General features: G+C 49.7%; 1 protein-coding gene across 16 annotated transcripts in view; it reads left to right on the top strand.

The window, feature by feature from the left end:
- The window catches only part of AGAP1 (ArfGAP with GTPase domain, ankyrin repeat and PH domain 1), a 513,333-nt gene that overhangs the window by 364,138 nt on the left and 132,147 nt on the right, over positions 1-17,048 (top strand). For 10 of the 16 annotated variants that reach the window (XM_073217944.1, XM_073217945.1, XM_073217947.1 and 7 more), the window contains one exon: positions 4,797-4,955. The exons of the other annotated variants lie outside the window; for them this stretch is intronic. In XM_073217944.1, coding sequence (XP_073074045.1) covers positions 4,797-4,955 — 159 coding nt within the window. The remainder of the gene's footprint in view (positions 1-4,796; positions 4,956-17,048) is intronic. 16 annotated transcript variants of the gene reach the window in all.

Raw genomic sequence — 17,048 nt, 5'->3', positions numbered from 1 at the left:
CTGACTGCCGGCCTGCCCAGCATGAGGGCCCACGGATCCTGACCTCAGGGTCCTCAGCTCTCTGGGAGTCAGGTGAGTCATGGGCTTCCTCCAGAAGGGAGAGCTGCAGGTCCTGAGCCTTGGTTAGTAACTTGCTACTGTGAAATGAATTGCCATTTGACCAAGGATGCAGCCCTACAGTACTTTGAGAGAAAATAAATGATTTTAAATGTAGCCTCTGCCTTATATATGCTTTAGAGGTAGTTTCCAAAGTGGTGAAAACTCCCTGTGTGGTAAGACTTAGGGCAGATGTTGCTGAATGTGTACCTGTAAAAAACTAGAAGCAGGGACAGTATTACTTGGCCAGTTCATTAGTGGTATTTATTCAGGAACAGAAATGAAATTATACATAAGCCTTTCTTGGGTGTGTGTGTGTGTAAAAATAAGCATGAGAAATTAGCAAAAAATACTATAATTAGATTCTAATGCTGTATAGTTACTTAACATATCCATGGAACATTTGGGAGTAGTTGGTTTCTTTGATAGATTGATTGACTCAAAGTACGTCGAAGAGCCCCCGAGTGTGACCCCCGGCCCGGGGCTGCCTGCGCTCCGGTGAGCTGCTTCCCTGGCCACAGTAAGCCCGCAAGGCTGTTGCCATGGTGTCAGGACCGAGTCTGGACCGCTGGTCTGCCTCCAAGTTACACCCGTCTCCATGTATTTACACGTAGAGGCAAGTACCTCCTGTTTGTGGACCTCCAGACTATACGTTTAGGGCAAAAACAGTACTTCTTACCCTTCGGGACACTTGTTTTGTTTTCAGTTCAAATATATTTCTACTGTCATCACAGAAAATGCTTCGTTTCCATATGTCACAGTTTGATTTTATTATTTGATTTTCAGAAGACTTTTAACTGAAGTTAAAATGAAGTGAATGAGTATAAGCAGAAAAGAGATTTGCCCTCTTGAAAGAAATCATGAATGTCTTGCTTCTGCAAAAGAGACTGCACCTGTGCACGTCTGTGGAAGATTCTGTAACTCACAGTTACCCAAGATCAGGAACTGGGTGGGCAGGTGATCGGGTGAAGGGGGCCGGGTGGAGGGCAGGTGTGAACCTTGGCCGCTGAAGTGTGGATTCTGGGAATACAGATTCAGAGACGTAGTCAGCTAACTGTTTCTGAGCACAAACACAGGTTCACGGCTGCCAGGTAGTCTCATTTTTCAAGCCACGCCAGAAATCCCAGATTTTCAGATGAAATCTCCTGAATTAATTCTGCTTTAAAAAATAAATCATGTCCCACTAAGCGGAAATGCACCCATGACCTCAGCCAGTCTAAGGGTCTGTTTTGACATTTTACTTGTTTGACCGTGTGTCCACATAGACACGTTCATTTGGCCACAATTCCATCCTGTAGTTTCCCTTTACTCCAATAATTGGGGTGGTGTGGCTGGCAGGGAGGCCTTCACAGGCCGGGGGGCGCCAAGGTTCTCCTTCTGAAGGACTCTGCAGAGCTGTTTGGGGTCTTGTACAGATTCTGCCGTCAGTTGCCAGGAGCACATGGTCTGCTGGAAGGCTCTTGACCCCAGAGGCCCCATTCCATTCTTTGGGGATGCCCTCCAGAGCCGGAGCCCAGAGCCTCCCACCAGCAGCTTAGTCCATTAGGTTTATGCTTGAAATTTCATTGGACAGCTAGAAGTTTGAAAACCAGTAGACCAGCCTCAAACCTATGATCAGCTTCATTGCAGTTTTACATGAGTATGTGCGTTTTCAGAATCTGCTCTCCCCTTTTCCTGCAGTGGATGTGTGGCCTTGAGTCAAAGAATCTGTCAGCCTAAGAAGAGCTCTTTGTCAGATCTCTCTCCACTTGAACTTCCACGTGCTCCGTGTCCGAAGTTCAGATTGACTTGGCTGTCCTAGGGGGGTGACTGTTCCTGGAGCTTTGCCTCACGTGGGCAGTGACAGGCGCGATTTGCCTGTTGAAGGAGGTATATCAGGGTTTTTACACCAGACTTCCCCAGGGAGCCATGCTCCAGGGAGAACGCACACCGGAAACGGCACAGCACACGTGGCGGTTGTGCTGGATCATCAGCCCAGAGACGATGGGTGGACGGGCATTTAGTTTGGTTTTCAGGTGTTTTGGCCTCGTCTGCCTAAAGCGGGTATAAAATGAGGTTTCATGTATCCCCACACCTTGATGACTCATTAGGGGACAAGCGGGCACACTAGCGGGGAAAGAATCATGTGCTTGCCATGTTCACTGAATGGCAGGTGTCCCTGCTGGCGGGACAGGTTGGGGCCCTGGTGTGGCCGCCGTGCAGAGAAGTCACAGCTCACCTGCATCCTGATGCTGTCCCCCCCTTCCATCTTTCTCTTCCCCTTCCACCCACCAGTGCCCTGGAGCCTCTGTCTTTGGGCATTCACACAGTGAAAGCAGAGAGGACCTTGGAGCCCCAGGGGGTTCTGGGTAGGGGCCTCCTCCCAAGTGCAGTCCTGAGTGGTGGGTACGCGGGATTGGGGTCCCTGTGGGGAAGAGAAGGCCCTTCTTTACAGAGGGACCAAGATGTGGGCAGAGAGAGGCCAGGGGATAGTGTAGTGTGGGGCCAGGGTTGGCAGGAGTGGCACTGGGACCACCAAGGCACAGTCACCCCAAGGCGACCCTCTGGGGGAGCCCGGGAACGCACTCCAGGAGCATGCGCCATCACTTTGCACTCCTGCTCCCCATCGGTGAGCCCATTGGGAAGCCAGAGGCCCTGGAGCCCGTGGGTGCAGCCCCAGGGAGGGCCCTCCTCAGAGGGGAGCAGGACGGAGAGTGTGGCGGGAAGGTGGTGGGCGCAGTGCAGGAGACCTGAGCCAAGCTGGGCTGCCGGCTGGGAGGGTGCCGTCTTCTCGGACACCCTTCTGCTGTGGGTTCCGAATGCCTTGTTACTGCTGGGATCTGGCTGAGGAGAAGTGACTCAGAGGGCAGCTAAGAGTGGAAAATGGGAGGAGCGTGTGGTTGTCCCTTAGTGCCACCTCGCTGGCCCTGGGGCGGCTCCTCTGTGCCCGTGAGGTGCGTTGCACCTGGCCCTCCTTCCCAGGCTGCTGTGAGGATCAGTCCCTGAGCAGGCACGGGAGCACAAGCCGGTGCTGTCCTTCAGGCTGTGCGTGTTCCCAGGTTTGTGCTGTAGCTCCAGCCCCACAGTCGGAACATCAGGACTGCAAGGAAGGTGGTAAACTGGCGCAGCCCCTCCCGCTGGGCAGGGGAGCCAGGATGGGCTCCAGCCGGAAGAGCCTCCCTCCAGCATCTTTGCCATCAGTGATCCGTGGGGGTGAGGAGCTCCGACCGTCATCGTTCAGGGGTCGTGGTTATTTCCGGTTCTCCAAGCCCTCTAGCAGGTCCGCTCAAACGTTCCCCTGTGCAGGGATTACCTGCAGATCTTACTTAGGCAGGTTCGGGGGTGCGGCCTGGAGGCCTGCATTTCTCGCTGCCAGGCAGTGCTGCTGTTAGTCTGAGGACCACACTTAAGAAGACGGTGGCCCTTCCTAGGATGCTGCCCCCGGCTTTTCTCCAGAATTGGGTAGACCTGCCTGTGAATCGTTGCCCTTATCATATTTCAAACGTACCCAGTTCAGATAACAGCACAAAATCAGTATTGCTTTTTACATAGAAATGTATTTTTTAAAGCAAAACCCTTCTTCATTAATCGGCTATTTGTTATATTGCTCACATGTGCATTTCAGTTCAGTAGATGGTTTTGTAACTTTCCAGGGCCCCACAGGATTATAGCAGGGTCAGTTGTTTGTAGCAGAGCTCTTGATTCCTACCTCTGTCTGCTCACCAGAATCACCAGAGTGCTTTTGAAAACGTGTGTATTCTTTCAAACCCCAGTCCCAGGCCTTCTGAATCAAAATTTGAATTTTTTTGAAACCTTTATTTTTAAAAAGCTCCACAGGTAGTTCTAGTAATTGGCTCGATTTAGGAACTACAAATACAGTCTATGTATTAAAAATCTTATACTATGAAAGTCTTCTGTTAAAACAATCGAGAGCTTAATTGGTTCTAAAGTAAAAAAAAAAAAAAGAAAAAGAAACCTAATACCTTTGAAGATCTGCATGTAGACCTAACAAACTAATTCACTAGCACCAGGGTATGATTGGCTGAGCTTTAGAGAAAGACACTTAATTATGTTTTTGAGTCTGAAATTGGTGTGACCAGATAATCATTCATTTTGATGCTGAGCAACTGATTCAAATCATTAAGTATACAATGGAATCATTTTTCATCTCCAACCATGTGCACTACCAAGTTGCTAAGGTTATTTTAGTCTTTTCAAGGTTAAGAGTAAACTCACTGGCTTCAGAGCCTGCATTTCCTCTGATGTCGCGTGTAGGAACTTTGATTTGTGTTGATCATAAAGTACAGCTTCACCATGAAAATAATCCTCTGGCACCAATCGGTTGAGTCCCAGTTGGCGATCATTTTCATGTCCATGGATCTGTGGATGCAACAGGGCTCCTGCCGGGCCTGCCGGGAGCGTTGCTTTCCCCAAAAGTGGGCCTTCGCCTCTGCTCGCTGGCGCGGTGCTGCTTGCGGCCGTGTCTTTGTTGAGGACTGTTGTGTGCAGGCTCGTTTGCACAGCTTCCCCGTGCGCCCTCCCACCTGCTCCTCTCTTGTGCTCTCAGTGTCGTTGTGTGTGATGCTTCCATTCTCCACGTGGGCAGGACGACCTCCGTGCCTGGGCCCGCTGCGCAAGCGCTTAGGCCCCGTAGGCTATCCAGTGCTGGCTTCTGGGGTCTGCAGTCCGAGGTGGTGTTCACCTGACTTGTTTATTCCTAGGGAATATCACTAGTGCGTCTGGGTCTCAGATGGCAAGCGGCATCGGCCTGGGCCCCTTCGGCAGCCGACCGGACGGCATGCAGCAGCGTTCCTGCTCCGTCTCCAGTGCTGACCAGTGGAGTGAGGCTACGGTCATTGCAAACTCGGCCATCAGCAGCGGTAAGAGAGGGTGCGGCCCCACAGACCCGCGGCCGCCTTGCAGACCTTGTCATAAGTCCAGGTTGGACGCACCACCCCAAGCTCTCTGCACCCCATGTGAAGTATGGCACCTGCAGGGTGGCAGTGGCAGTGGTGCATGCCTGGCCTTTCCTCTGGCGCGTTTGTCCTTGTTAGGCTGTCTGCCCATAACATCTCGCTGGTGCCTCTTGGTGCAGGGAGGAGTAGATGTTCATCCCCACTGGACAGATGTACAAACTGAGGCGGCAGGTGGAGCAAGCGGCTTCTCCAGGGTCACAGGACAGGGAGGGGACAGAGAAATAATGTCAGAATTTATGCCTCTGGTCACACTTCTGCACGGCCTGGCCTGTACTTCCACCTTTAATGCTCATTTTATATCGTAAGGGTTTCTTTTTTTTTCATCAAAGGAAAACATGATTCATTCTCCTTATCAGCGTTCCAGGATTCCTGGTATACCCTCTAAATTATGGAGTGCTCCCTTCCCGCTTTTATTTTTTTAAGTGAGGACAGCTTCTCGCAAAGTAAGCGTGCCTGTAGGCAACTCCTACCGTGAGTTGGAACACGGAGGCTGCGCTGTCTGCCTGCACCATGCTTTGCCTGTGGCATTTTGTCTGTGGCCTGTTCACCGGTATTTAAAGGAATTCCCACTGTTGTATGTCATCTATCAGACAGGGCGTTAGAGTAATTTTAGCATAATTTGTTCTAATTAAAAGATTCAGCATCAGGTCTTCCCTGTAGGCCCGCCAGCTGCTGCAGCAGGACGTTAGATTTGGGTAAACATCATCCTTATTTCTAGTTACTCCATGTTCTTCTGGCAAGTGCTGCCAAGCAGAGGCCTTAAAGAAAGATCCCCAAACCAAGGGAGAGGGAGAAATTCAGTCCATTGAGGCAGCTCCAGAGGTGCCGCAGCAACACGAGTCTGGAAAAGCTCGTGGCGCCACGTGTACACAGCCAGGGCTCCTTCCACATTCAGAGGAAAACGCTGTGGTCAGTAGCAAACGTCTGCCTGCAGCCTCTCCCGGGACCCCTTCAGGCAGTCTGCCTGTCCTCTGAAGTCACAAGGATGCATTGAGAACCCCAGTGAAGGGGGTTCTGAGCCACTGTAAATTGACCACCTAGAATTTCTCCTCTTGGAATAGGGCATCCAAGCCTTCACAGCCACCACCCACCCACCAGGTGGCCGTGGGCAGGCCACCTGACCTCCGTGAGCCCCTCTGTCCTTTCCTGATGCTTAGATGTGCTCTTCCCTCCCTTCCTGGCCGTTAGGTGTAAAGTGCAACACCTGGACCATGGCTTCTGTAACTGCGTATCTGCTGTTGTTATCAGTTACTCTTTTTAGGAGGCACAAGCAGTTCACATAATTATCATCAAATACATTGAAATGGATTGATTTTTCAGTTGGTATTACCAGCCGGCTGGGTTTATTCTGTGGAGCCCCCATGTCTGGGGATCAGGGAGCCCCAAGCTGGGCCTTTGCAGAGCCTGCTGCACACACACGACGTCGGCCCCGCATGTCAAGCAGCGACCTTCTGAAGCTTTCCTCCTTTGAGTAAGAGTTGTTGAGTCACCGACACAGCCTGATGAGAGCAACAGCTCTTAGCGCTATGCCTTAGGCTCTGGGAATCGTATCTGGGAGGGGGGATTAGAAGAACAAGTGCCCGAGAGAGACCGTCACCCAGAGTCTTTGCCTTCCCTACACTCAGAATATTTTTATACAAGAGGCATTGGAAGCAGCATATTAATCTAAAATCCTTTCTAGACAGATTTTCTTTCTGCACAGTTAACTCTTTGATAAAGACTCATTAGTTAACTTTCTCCTACTTTGTAACTCCGTGCTGGTTGTGCACAGACGCAGTGGGTGTTTCCCAAACTGCCAGGTCATGAGGCTCTGTTATTTCCAGAGCCTTGGTTTGGTTCGAAGTGTCTTTCCACAGAAGCAGATTGCGTTGGTCACTACACGCATGTTTATAGTCCCTCTGAGAGACTGAGGTCACCAGCATGTGAATGTGGCTTTTAAATTTACCAAGAGATTTCTCAAATATTAATGCCTCAGGAATCCATTCATTCTTCAGTATGTAGCATGTTTGTTAAAAACTAGTTAGGATCCCTGACACCCCAGAGTTTGAACCCTGAACGCAGGCGGTAAGAAACACGAGTCTGTGCCCTGGCATGAGCCTGCTGGGGGATGTGGGTGGAGAACTTGGAACAGTGTGGGCTGACATTGTGCAGGTAGTTTAAAGGCTGATAGTTAATCAAGGAAAATTTCCCAAAGAGAATGAAACTTGAGCAGTGCTAAAAGAACCAGGTGGACTTTTTTTTTTTTCTGTGCAAAAGCACAGGAGGAAGTTATTATAAGCATTGAGGCAATTTGGACAAAGACACAGAGAAGAGGGAAAGGGAAAATGGACCAGCCGAGGGGGCTGCAGTGAAATGAAAGGTGTCAGTGGGCGTGCAGCAAAATGAGGGGAGACGAGAAGAGAAGAGCATTAAGAGGTCAGAATTGCGGAATTAATCATCATCTTGTTTTAGGCCTTAGAACTGACATTTTCAATAGCAAAGATCCAGAAAAACAGCAGAATTCCGTACAGGAGCAGGACTCCTCGGATGTACAGGAACAGACACGAAAATACAGGCACGATATATACTTCCTGCCTATGTTTTCTTAAAAGTTGATGGGTATGTTCCCCTCAAGATATGGATGAAAGGGACACAACAGTATTAAGAAGAAGCACTGATATTTATCGGGGCTTCCAGTGGATGAACTCATTTCATGCTCAGGAAGTAGGTACTGTTGTTATGTGTTATGATGGGGAGACTGACGCAGAAGGGTTAGGTCCTGCTTATGCAGAGACCCCCGCTGGTAAGGGCCAGGTTGCAAACTCAGGTGGCTTGATGCCAAGCCTTGGCTCCGTGACGACGCTTCTCAAGATGTGCTTCCCAGACCGGCAGCAGCCCCCCTGCCCCCCAGGGACTGGTTAGAAATGCAAACTCTTAGAGTCCATCCCAGACACACCGACTCAGAAGCTCAGGGGTGGGGCCCAGCACCCTGTGTGTTAACAAGCCCTCTCAGAATTATGTTGCATTTTGAAGTTTGAAAACCATCACTCTAAACCCTTGCTTAGAAAAGTGTGGTCCGTGGACCAAGAGGCATCTGACAGCGCCTGGGAGTTGGCTAGAAATGCAGAGTTCCAGGCTCCACCGAGACTGACCAGATCCAAGCTGCATGTTGCCACGCTCCCTGGGCGATGCAGGTGCGCCTGGATGTTGAGCAGCCCCATTAGCCTGAGGTGAGGGCAACATCGCAGCCCCCTTCTGGTAAGCACCATCCTCGCCCTTAGCGGTTTAGCGGTTCAGCCAGCAGCCAGACCCAAAGCAGTTTTTAATGAACATCAGCCCCAGGATCAGACGGCAACCCCAGGAAAACGCATTTGTGAGTGGGTTTCCAGACCTCAGCTTAGGCATCAGCATTCCCTGCCGTGCTCAGAAAATAATCACAAAAGAAACAAACATGATTAAGAGCTTTCTGCCATGCCTTGTCTTTTTAAGTTGCAGTTGATACAAACCCCACCCTCCTTTCTTTTTTTTAATCATTTTATCTTTTTCCCTTGAGTCTGGTTTGGATGTCAGTCATGAAAAGCATACGCTGTGCTAGCAGCAGGGACAGGAGAAGCTAAGCAGCTTTTGAATCCAAATGCCCATATGTTGGTGAATATGCCTTCCAATTGTCACACACACTTATCTTAAACCATCATAATAATGATGACACTGGAATTCACTGTTTCTCTGCCCCCTTGTCCACCCTAAATTAAGACTTTGGATCCAGAGAACTTTTCAAAGTCTTACCCTCTATACACGCAGGTACCCTGGGGGTTTCTGTCTTTTAAGCAGCTGCAAGCAACTCCTAATTAGATAGATTACTTTGTAGTGTGCAAAAGTACAAAACAGGAGGTTCTGGTTAAATTAAGGGCAGAGAAAAGAAGAATCCATTCTGTGAAATCGAATGCCCCACTGCTTTATGACTATTACTGTTGTAAGGTTTTACATTTAAGTACCTGAGGTTTAAAATTAAATGTCTAATATAATTTGGCGTTGCTAACATGAGACCCGCATCTGCCCTTAGAGGAAACGCAGACAGCTCAGTTCAGGATTGCAAATTGCTGTCTGCTGGCTTGCGAGCAGAGGAGGATTGAACCCCTCTTCCACTAAGCACCACATGCTGCTCGGCGTAATTTTTTAAGTGCAGAAACATATTCATCTTGAGCTTCTGCATTGAAAAAGGCTGTTCCAGCAGTACATGAAAAATTAATTTTTTTACATTTTTTCTCACTCTCCTAAGTGTTTGACAGAAGTAATTTTTGCAGCAAGAGAGAATAAAAACTGGTGGCTGTAAATTCCTGTCCTGGAACCTCTTGTGTAGATTCTTTATGGAGCCAGAATTGATCTACATGTCAGACCCTGTTGTGGTTTGAACTGTTTATCACCGTAATGGCGGTAGTAAGCCTGTGAACACCAACTTATAATCCTGGGTGAAAGAAATTGGTGTTTGCGGTCAATGAAGGGGCAGCTTAGCTTTATTGATAGATTCAGAACAATTATCTCTGCAACAACTATTGGCTGAAGGTTTTCTTGAATCTCATTGGGAGCCTGTAATTTTTTTTTTTGAATTAATCATTTTCTCTCTAGATGATTTTCTCAAGAAGTGTTAGCCAAGGTTTATGTTCCTGTGGGCAGCAGGGGCCCTGGGGGATCATCTGTAGCATACTTAGTCATCTTGCTCCAAGGCAAAATGTGTTTTTAGATGCATCACACCTGTGTCACGGGCCCTGTGCATTTGTCAGCCTGAGTTCCTGAGCATCTCGGCAAGCCAGGTGGGCCCGCCACACGGTCCCCTGCGAGTGCCAGCCTCGGGCTGATAGCCCCAACTGTTGCTGTTGATGTGGCAGCCATGCATCCCCCCACCACTCCCCACCCCCGTCCTCTTGACTGTCAGATTGTCCTGATGGCTCCACCCCCATCCCTGATTGCTTCATTCCAACAGTTAATCTTCTGCCATACTGGCTGGCCATCACTGTCAGTATTGCCTTGCTTGAAATGACTCTTGAGCATTTCTCTTCAACCCCACTTCAGCCTGCCTTCCACCAGGCCACCGTACAGCCTTGTCAGCATCAAGTATAAAAACCCTAGCCATCTTTCACTCTTCTACATTTAAGGATGTGTGTGTGTGTGTGTGTGTGTGTGTGTGTGCATACATACATGCACATTTCCTTCTAACCATTTACTCACATCTTCCTACTGACTCTCGAATGATTAGCTGATCCTGAATCTAACGCATTTGAGTTTTTGTTAATTTTAAAATATTTTTTCCATTATGAACATATTTTGCATGCTTATTTTAATGATTGAGGTTGGAAACACAAGTCTCAGCTTTGATAATTGTCTGCAGTTTGAGATAGCAGCCAGCATGTGGGTCCTGGCAAAGTTTATAGTCAGCTCATCAATTTTAATTTTTACAGTTTGAGCACTTTTTTTTTCCTCCTTGGATTATTCTGACAATTTTAGCATGTGACCAGCAGGTGGTGGTAATGTGACATGACCACTCTGACTAGTAGGATTTTCGTCAGGAAGGGAAGGACACCTTAACTCCCCATGTAGACTGCCTTTGTTGTGAGCTGCCTCTCTGCCAGGAGCTTGACATCTGACACTCATTTCCTGGGAATCATTATCCCTATTTGACAACTGATGTTCAAAGAGGCTAAAAACCTTAAGACCATACTCTTAATAAATTAGCCACAATTAAAACCCAGGTCTTCCCAGTTCCCAAGCCTATAGTTTTCCCCTCTACTGTTGTTTCTAAAGGAGAAAGAAATGCTTAATATTAAAACATTGTGCCATTAAAATTGTTATCCTTTTATAAAGCTTGCTTTCTAAGGAAATATAATACAGATAGACATTTTCCCTTCTCTTACTCATCCTGAACTTTTCTTTTATCATCAATTCCTCCCAAATCTTGACTGGCACTAAAAACCATTCCCTGGGGCTTGTCATCAACCTTCGGTTTCACTCAGTGTTAAAGGGCCCGTGGGCTCTCATCTCTCAAAGCTGGACACTCCCTGCCTCTGCCGCGCGGTCTGTTCCCCTCACCAGGCTAGTCGGCCTAATTAAAAGGATGACCCTGGTGTTCCCTCTGCTCAGAGCCCTCCTTCCTTTCCCTGCATGTGGCCAAGGAGAAAGCAGAAGCTTCCTAGGGGAACTGGCCACAAGGGGTAAAGGTGTACTTTTTTTCTCCCAATAAGAGTGTTGCTACTTTGTACTTTGTCTGCTCAGTTCCTTCCTGTCAGCTATTTCTAGCAGCAGACGCTGACCAGGAAATGTTGCCCCGGGTCTCAGAACAGCGAGCAGTGGGCTTTGTACCTGAAGGCCAGTAATTCTCATTTTGCCTGGCAGAAGTCTAGAAATCATCGTAAACCTAGACGGTAGAAAAGGATACTGTTGCCAATTGCTGCAGTTCCTTGACCAAGTCTCGTAGCCTCTCTGGCCCTCAGTGTCTTCGTCTAGACCAGTGTTTCCCAACCAGCGGTGATTTTGTACCACCTCCACCTCTGCTCCCCCAGGACATTTGGCAAAATGACTGGAGACATTTCGGGTCGTACACCCGAGGGGGCTAGAGGTGCTCCTGGAGTCTAGAGGGCAGAGGCTCTGATGCCGCTAAACAGAACACACGGGACAGCCCCCCATGCAAAGACGATCCTGCCCAGGACGTCAGGAGTGCCAAGGTCAGCAAACCCTGATCTGGACAATGAGGCCCTCGCCCCTGGGGTCCCTTCCAGCCACCACTGCTATGTCCCACCGTGAATTCAGTAATCCTTCCCAAAGAAGAGGGAGCCTGCCTCCTTTCATAGTTAGTGCAGCCACCACACGGCTTCCAGCTCAGCTTCTCAGACCCCCCTGCCCCGAGGCAGACGGCATGGGGCGCAGCCCCTTCCATGGCACAGCTGCTGCTCTAAGTGATTATGGCCTCTCTGCTGGCCAGATACAGGGCCCTGCAAGGTGACGACCGCTCTGACCCTCGTCTCAGATAAGGAGACAAGGACAGTCACGCTTACTCAGCAGGCCGATAGCCAAGGCTGGAACCATCTCAGGCTGGGTCTTAACCACCCACTGCTCTCCAAACCACCACACTCGACCACCCCCAAGAGTGCTGTATGAGGGACACCAGGCCTTGGCTACTGGATGTGTGTGTCTGCTGCCTGTGTGAGGGTGTGGGCGGCACACACACACCGACAAGCGTAATCTTGGCGCCCTCTAGATGTAAAGGCCACGAGGTGGGTTAAGCTAACAAAGTGAAACTGAAGCATCCAAGTCCTGAGTTTAGGTTCGGCAAGCCAATTGGCACAGATACAGAATGGGGTGCCGAGCCCCGGTGAGGCAGACCTGGGCGTGGCCCCTCTGCACCAACACTCTCCCGGCCTCCTCTGCCCTGAGAATGAGCCCACCCGACGTGCTCGGTTCTGCCCCAACCTCACCAGCCTGCTGGGTTCTTCTGTGGGGACGTGTTTCCAGAAGGACATGCATGGCATTTTGGGAAGCGTCCAAAGCAGTGGAACCCACATGGGCCAGAGAGGGATTGGGGACTTATGGGGGAGGAGGAAAGGGGCCCTCTGGGGCTGGGGTCTCAGACGTGGCTGCACATCTTCCTCTTGAGACACTTTTTTAAAACACCAGTCCTTGGGGCTGAGGCCTGAAAGCGTCTTCCTTGGGCGTGAGCCCTGGGTGCCCCCCGGGGTGGTACTCGGATGCAGCCCGGGGCTGGTATCCCCTCCTCCAGGAGAGCCTGGTGATGCGGGTGGGCAGTGGCCACAATAAGAACGCTGAGCCTTATTCCGTCCGTCTAGGGAAATGGCGCCGGGGCAGTGGGTCAGAGTTGCAGGAGGGAATTGGGGCAATCTTGGCGTAAGGCAGCCTAGAGGAACATGATGCGGCGTGTGACTTGGAAGCGGCTATTTTCGGCTTCTCCCTCTCGCACCTTTTGCCTTCACCCGACAGCCCTCTTCTTCTCCATTGAGACGGGCGCCCGCCCCTCTGCCCGCACCCGGACCCACTCCCCTCCCCGCCCCCGGAGCTGTGGGGCTGCTCTGCTCCCTGCCTGTGCCTGTGCCCGGGCTGCGGGGCCTGCCCTTGCCCAGTGCTGCGCTTCCACCTCTGGACCTGTCGCCTTCTTTCTACAACTGCTTCTGCAGCTCCCCTCTGTCCTCTGTCAGGCCTGCCTGACGGCTGTCGCCCAGCCCCGTGGCCTGCAGCCCCCCTCCCTTCCCCAGCACCCTCCCAGGACAGCTGTCCATCCCGCCCTCTCCACTTCCTCACCAGCCACTTCGCCTGTGACCCGCCCCGCCCCGCCCTCACCCGGGCCCAGACCCGTCCCGGGCCGTGCTTGGTTCCCTTCGTGACCTCACCAGCGGGGCCGAGCCCGTTCCGTTTGTAAGCTACTTAAACTTAGCAGCAGTGCTGAGCCTAGTTGGCTGTTTCTCTTGCTTGAAACTGTCTTCCGTCCGCTCCTCGGATGACACCCTCTGGGCTCTCCTGCCGTTCTCTGCTGTCCGTCTGAGGCGTCCTCCACCCGACAGCCCAAATCACTGATGTCGCTCGGGACCCAGCCCAGCCTCCTGGCTGCACTCCCTGCCTGAGTGGGGCCAGCCATCTGTCTCCACACGGAAGATGTCCAGGTTCATGTGCCCCGCTTGACCTCTGCTCCACTGAACACGTGCCCTCAACTACCTGTCCCCACAGCAGAACTCCGGGTGTCCTCCTGACGGCTGTCCCTGTAGCTCAGGCCACATGCACACTCACTGGCATGTCTCAGCCTCACCCCCATGAAGCAGTTCCCGAGGCTGGGTCTCTCCACCTGGCTGCCCAGAACGCGTGCTGCCTGCCCTCTGACCCGCCTCTCCTCTGTGGCCACTGGGCCCAGCCAGGGCCCTGCCCCATCAGTCCTGGGTCACCTCCTGCCCCCCCTTTTTTTTTTTTTGCTTCCCTAAAGTCGCCAGTCACCTTCAAATTAAAAAAAAATAAAACCTCAGATTGCCACTCTCCCCGCCCCAGCACGGTACTGGCTCCCCGGCCCTTGGAGGGCATTCCTGGCTGGCAAGGCCCCAGCCAGTCTGGCCCCTGTTGCTTCTGTGTCCGGCCTCCCACCCACCCCTCTGGTCTCCGTCACTGGGGCTGCAGCCCTCTGCTGTGCTCAGATCTGGGTGAGTCACCCGTGCCGCTCAGGGCTCAGCTCCTGCCCGTGCACAGCACCCGAGACAGCCGCTCTGCTCCCCCTTAAGCCTCCCCAGACTTCCCTCTCTTCATGACCTGACGGGACCCAGCTCCCGCTGTACCTGCGTGTCTGTCTGTCTCTTGCCCCCGCCCCCTTTCTGTTTCCTCGCTGTGCTGTATTGCTTGGAATTATCCCTGCTCATTTTCTCCCTTGTCTTCTCCTGCAAGAACGTGGAGTCCATGAGCAGACAAGCTTGAGGGTCTTGTCTCCATCCCTGGAGCACCTGCAGCCACACCCCACATGTCATCACAGTGTTTGCTGCACTCAGGAAACCTGCTGATTTTGCTCATAAGTCAGCGAATGAGCACAACTGGATGGATAGTCACTAGAACGTCTTCAAAGAGGGACGGGCTGTGTGGGGACGTAGCACAGTGGGCTTGCAAAAGGAGCCCCAAGGTCTCTGCCAGTTTTAGGTGGTAAAAGTCCCTGAATTTTTTAAGATTTTTGAAAAACCAAATGCTTTGCATGGTGCTCCAGAAATGGTTTCCTAACTTAGCTCCCCTTTCTTAGAGCACGCGGATCATGACTACGTAGTCCATGGCAAAAACTGAGTCTCCTACCTTCAGTTACCTCAACTCATTTCAGAATCATAAGTAAATTCAGTGCTAAATTAAGGAGCAATAATCTAGATTAGGTGCATTTCATAGCTGTTCTTAAATTTCATAGTTAACTTCATTTATGCCACAGATATTTAATGACCACTGACCGTGGAGCAGGGATTAGAACAGAATTCCTGGGTCCGTGGGAGGGGAAAGGAAAAGAGACAGATACCCAATAAGTAAACAAATGGAAATATATTTTGTCAAGTGAGAAGTAAATGAGGATAAGGGGTGGCTGAGACATACACGTCTGTATTCTGAAGTTGAGTCTTGCGTAAATGTGTGAATTGCTAAGTGTTTTTCCTACTGAGGGTATAAAAGCCATTCATTCATTTCAACAAATAACACAGCACTTTGCCATGCACAGTGGTGCCCCCGAGTGTATTTGAAAGTGGCCCAGAGGAGACAGGCTGGTTGATTGGGCTGGAAATGCTGGTAAGGATTAGGACTCTGGGGGGCACAGGGGCAGATGAACAAAGGCTGAGGAAGGCAGGATGCGTCTGGGGAGTCTGGGCGGCCAACAAGCCAGCAGGGAGACAGCAGGTAGGAAGGAGGGTCAAAGCCAGGCCATGAAGGGTAAGAAAAAGCATCCTTAAATGGTCTGGGCATGGGCCTGGGCAGCTGAGCACCCTGCGGTTTTCGGAGAGGAAGGTGGTGTGACCGTGCTAGGGAACTCCTGAGGTGGCGTGGGCTATCATCACGTACGGAGAGACAAGGCACAGGTGGGTTAGGGCAGAGCGGAGGGGTGTACACCCAGGCCCCCGGGACTCTCCAGGGGGGCCAGTCATCTCCAGGGGTGCTGGCACTGAAACTTGCATTTCTCATCCTCTCAGTATTGTTATTGACACCATTTCTCAGTGGCCTCAGTGCAACAAATGTGCTACTAACTTGAATTTTTAAAGCTTCCTAAAAATATAGATTATACATACAAATAAAATATTATACAATTATTTCTATTTTATTAATTTTTTGGTCCCAGCAGTTGTAGTTGCCCTCTTTCAATTTTAGGGTAGAGTTTTGTTTGTTTGCTTGTTTTTTAAGATGGCATCATTTACTACCCCAGCATCCAATCACATATACACAGATTACTATAAAAAGATTTGTCCAATATATATATGTTGTTAGAAAGAATACTTTATAAGTGATCTTTTGTATTTGCAACAGAAAAACATCTGGTTTTATACCATTGTATAGTTCTATGCAATGTAGGACTTTTTCTCATGGTTTTATACTCCTCTTGGGCCAGACAAATATTCACTTTGTATTCTGTGCTCAGATGTCAGCCTAGGAATCAAGTTGCATAAGAAACTTCAATCACACTCTCTCCCTGGTGTCTCTCATTTATTAGAATAAAATTTAGTTGAATCTTTTTCAATCCCTCCCTTGCTTCCTATTATATAGGATTTATAAATACAAGCCTTAAAAATTTTAAGGCTCCAGGAAGAAAAAAGGAGTGTAAGTAAGGGCGAGAAGGGGTGGTTATAAAGGGCAGGTAACTGAGATGGTTAGAGGCAGAGAGAGAAGGTGGGTGGATGGGTGGGTAGGATAGGATAGGCAGGGACGCAAGTAGACAGACAGACGGACTTGACAGCTCTGTAGTGGCTAATCTGGGTCACCCACAACCCCTCTGTGTATTTCCTCCTTTAGTGTTTGTGTTATACTTTAGTTTTGCATTCTTAAACTTGTTTCAATGAATGTATCTTTCATTACATCTTTGCTTTATTATCTGACAGATAAGATTATTAACAGAAAGTGATATTAATATTAATTATGCAATGATACTAAAAATTTTATATCACGAGGAAACAGATGGTTATTTTAAATGACTTAAAATTTTACTCTCTTATATGGAGAAACATTTTAAACATATTTAGTTATAAATGCTATTTTAATTGCTACATTATTTCTGCAGTGGGATTTTTAAAATCTTACTACATTTGCAGGGAAATGTTTCTATGTATGTTCCAGAGTCTCTTAAAATGTGTACTTATTTACAGGAAAATTATTATGGTTGTATTCACAACACAGTTTGGGGGAGATTAATATTGTTGATAAACCCGTTGGCAGTTCCCACACCTGACCCTCCCAGGTGGCTGTAGTTCAGGAGTTTAGCTCTCACATGGGAGTCGCTCTCCACCACGTTTAGCCAGGTTCACAACC

Source organism: Manis javanica, chromosome 12, assembly GCF_040802235.1.
Source record: "Manis javanica isolate MJ-LG chromosome 12, MJ_LKY, whole genome shotgun sequence".
Lineage (NCBI taxonomy): Eukaryota > Metazoa > Chordata > Mammalia > Pholidota > Manidae > Manis > Manis javanica.
Note: the sequence above shows the minus strand (reverse complement) of the source record. Positions and strands in the feature narration are given on the sequence as shown.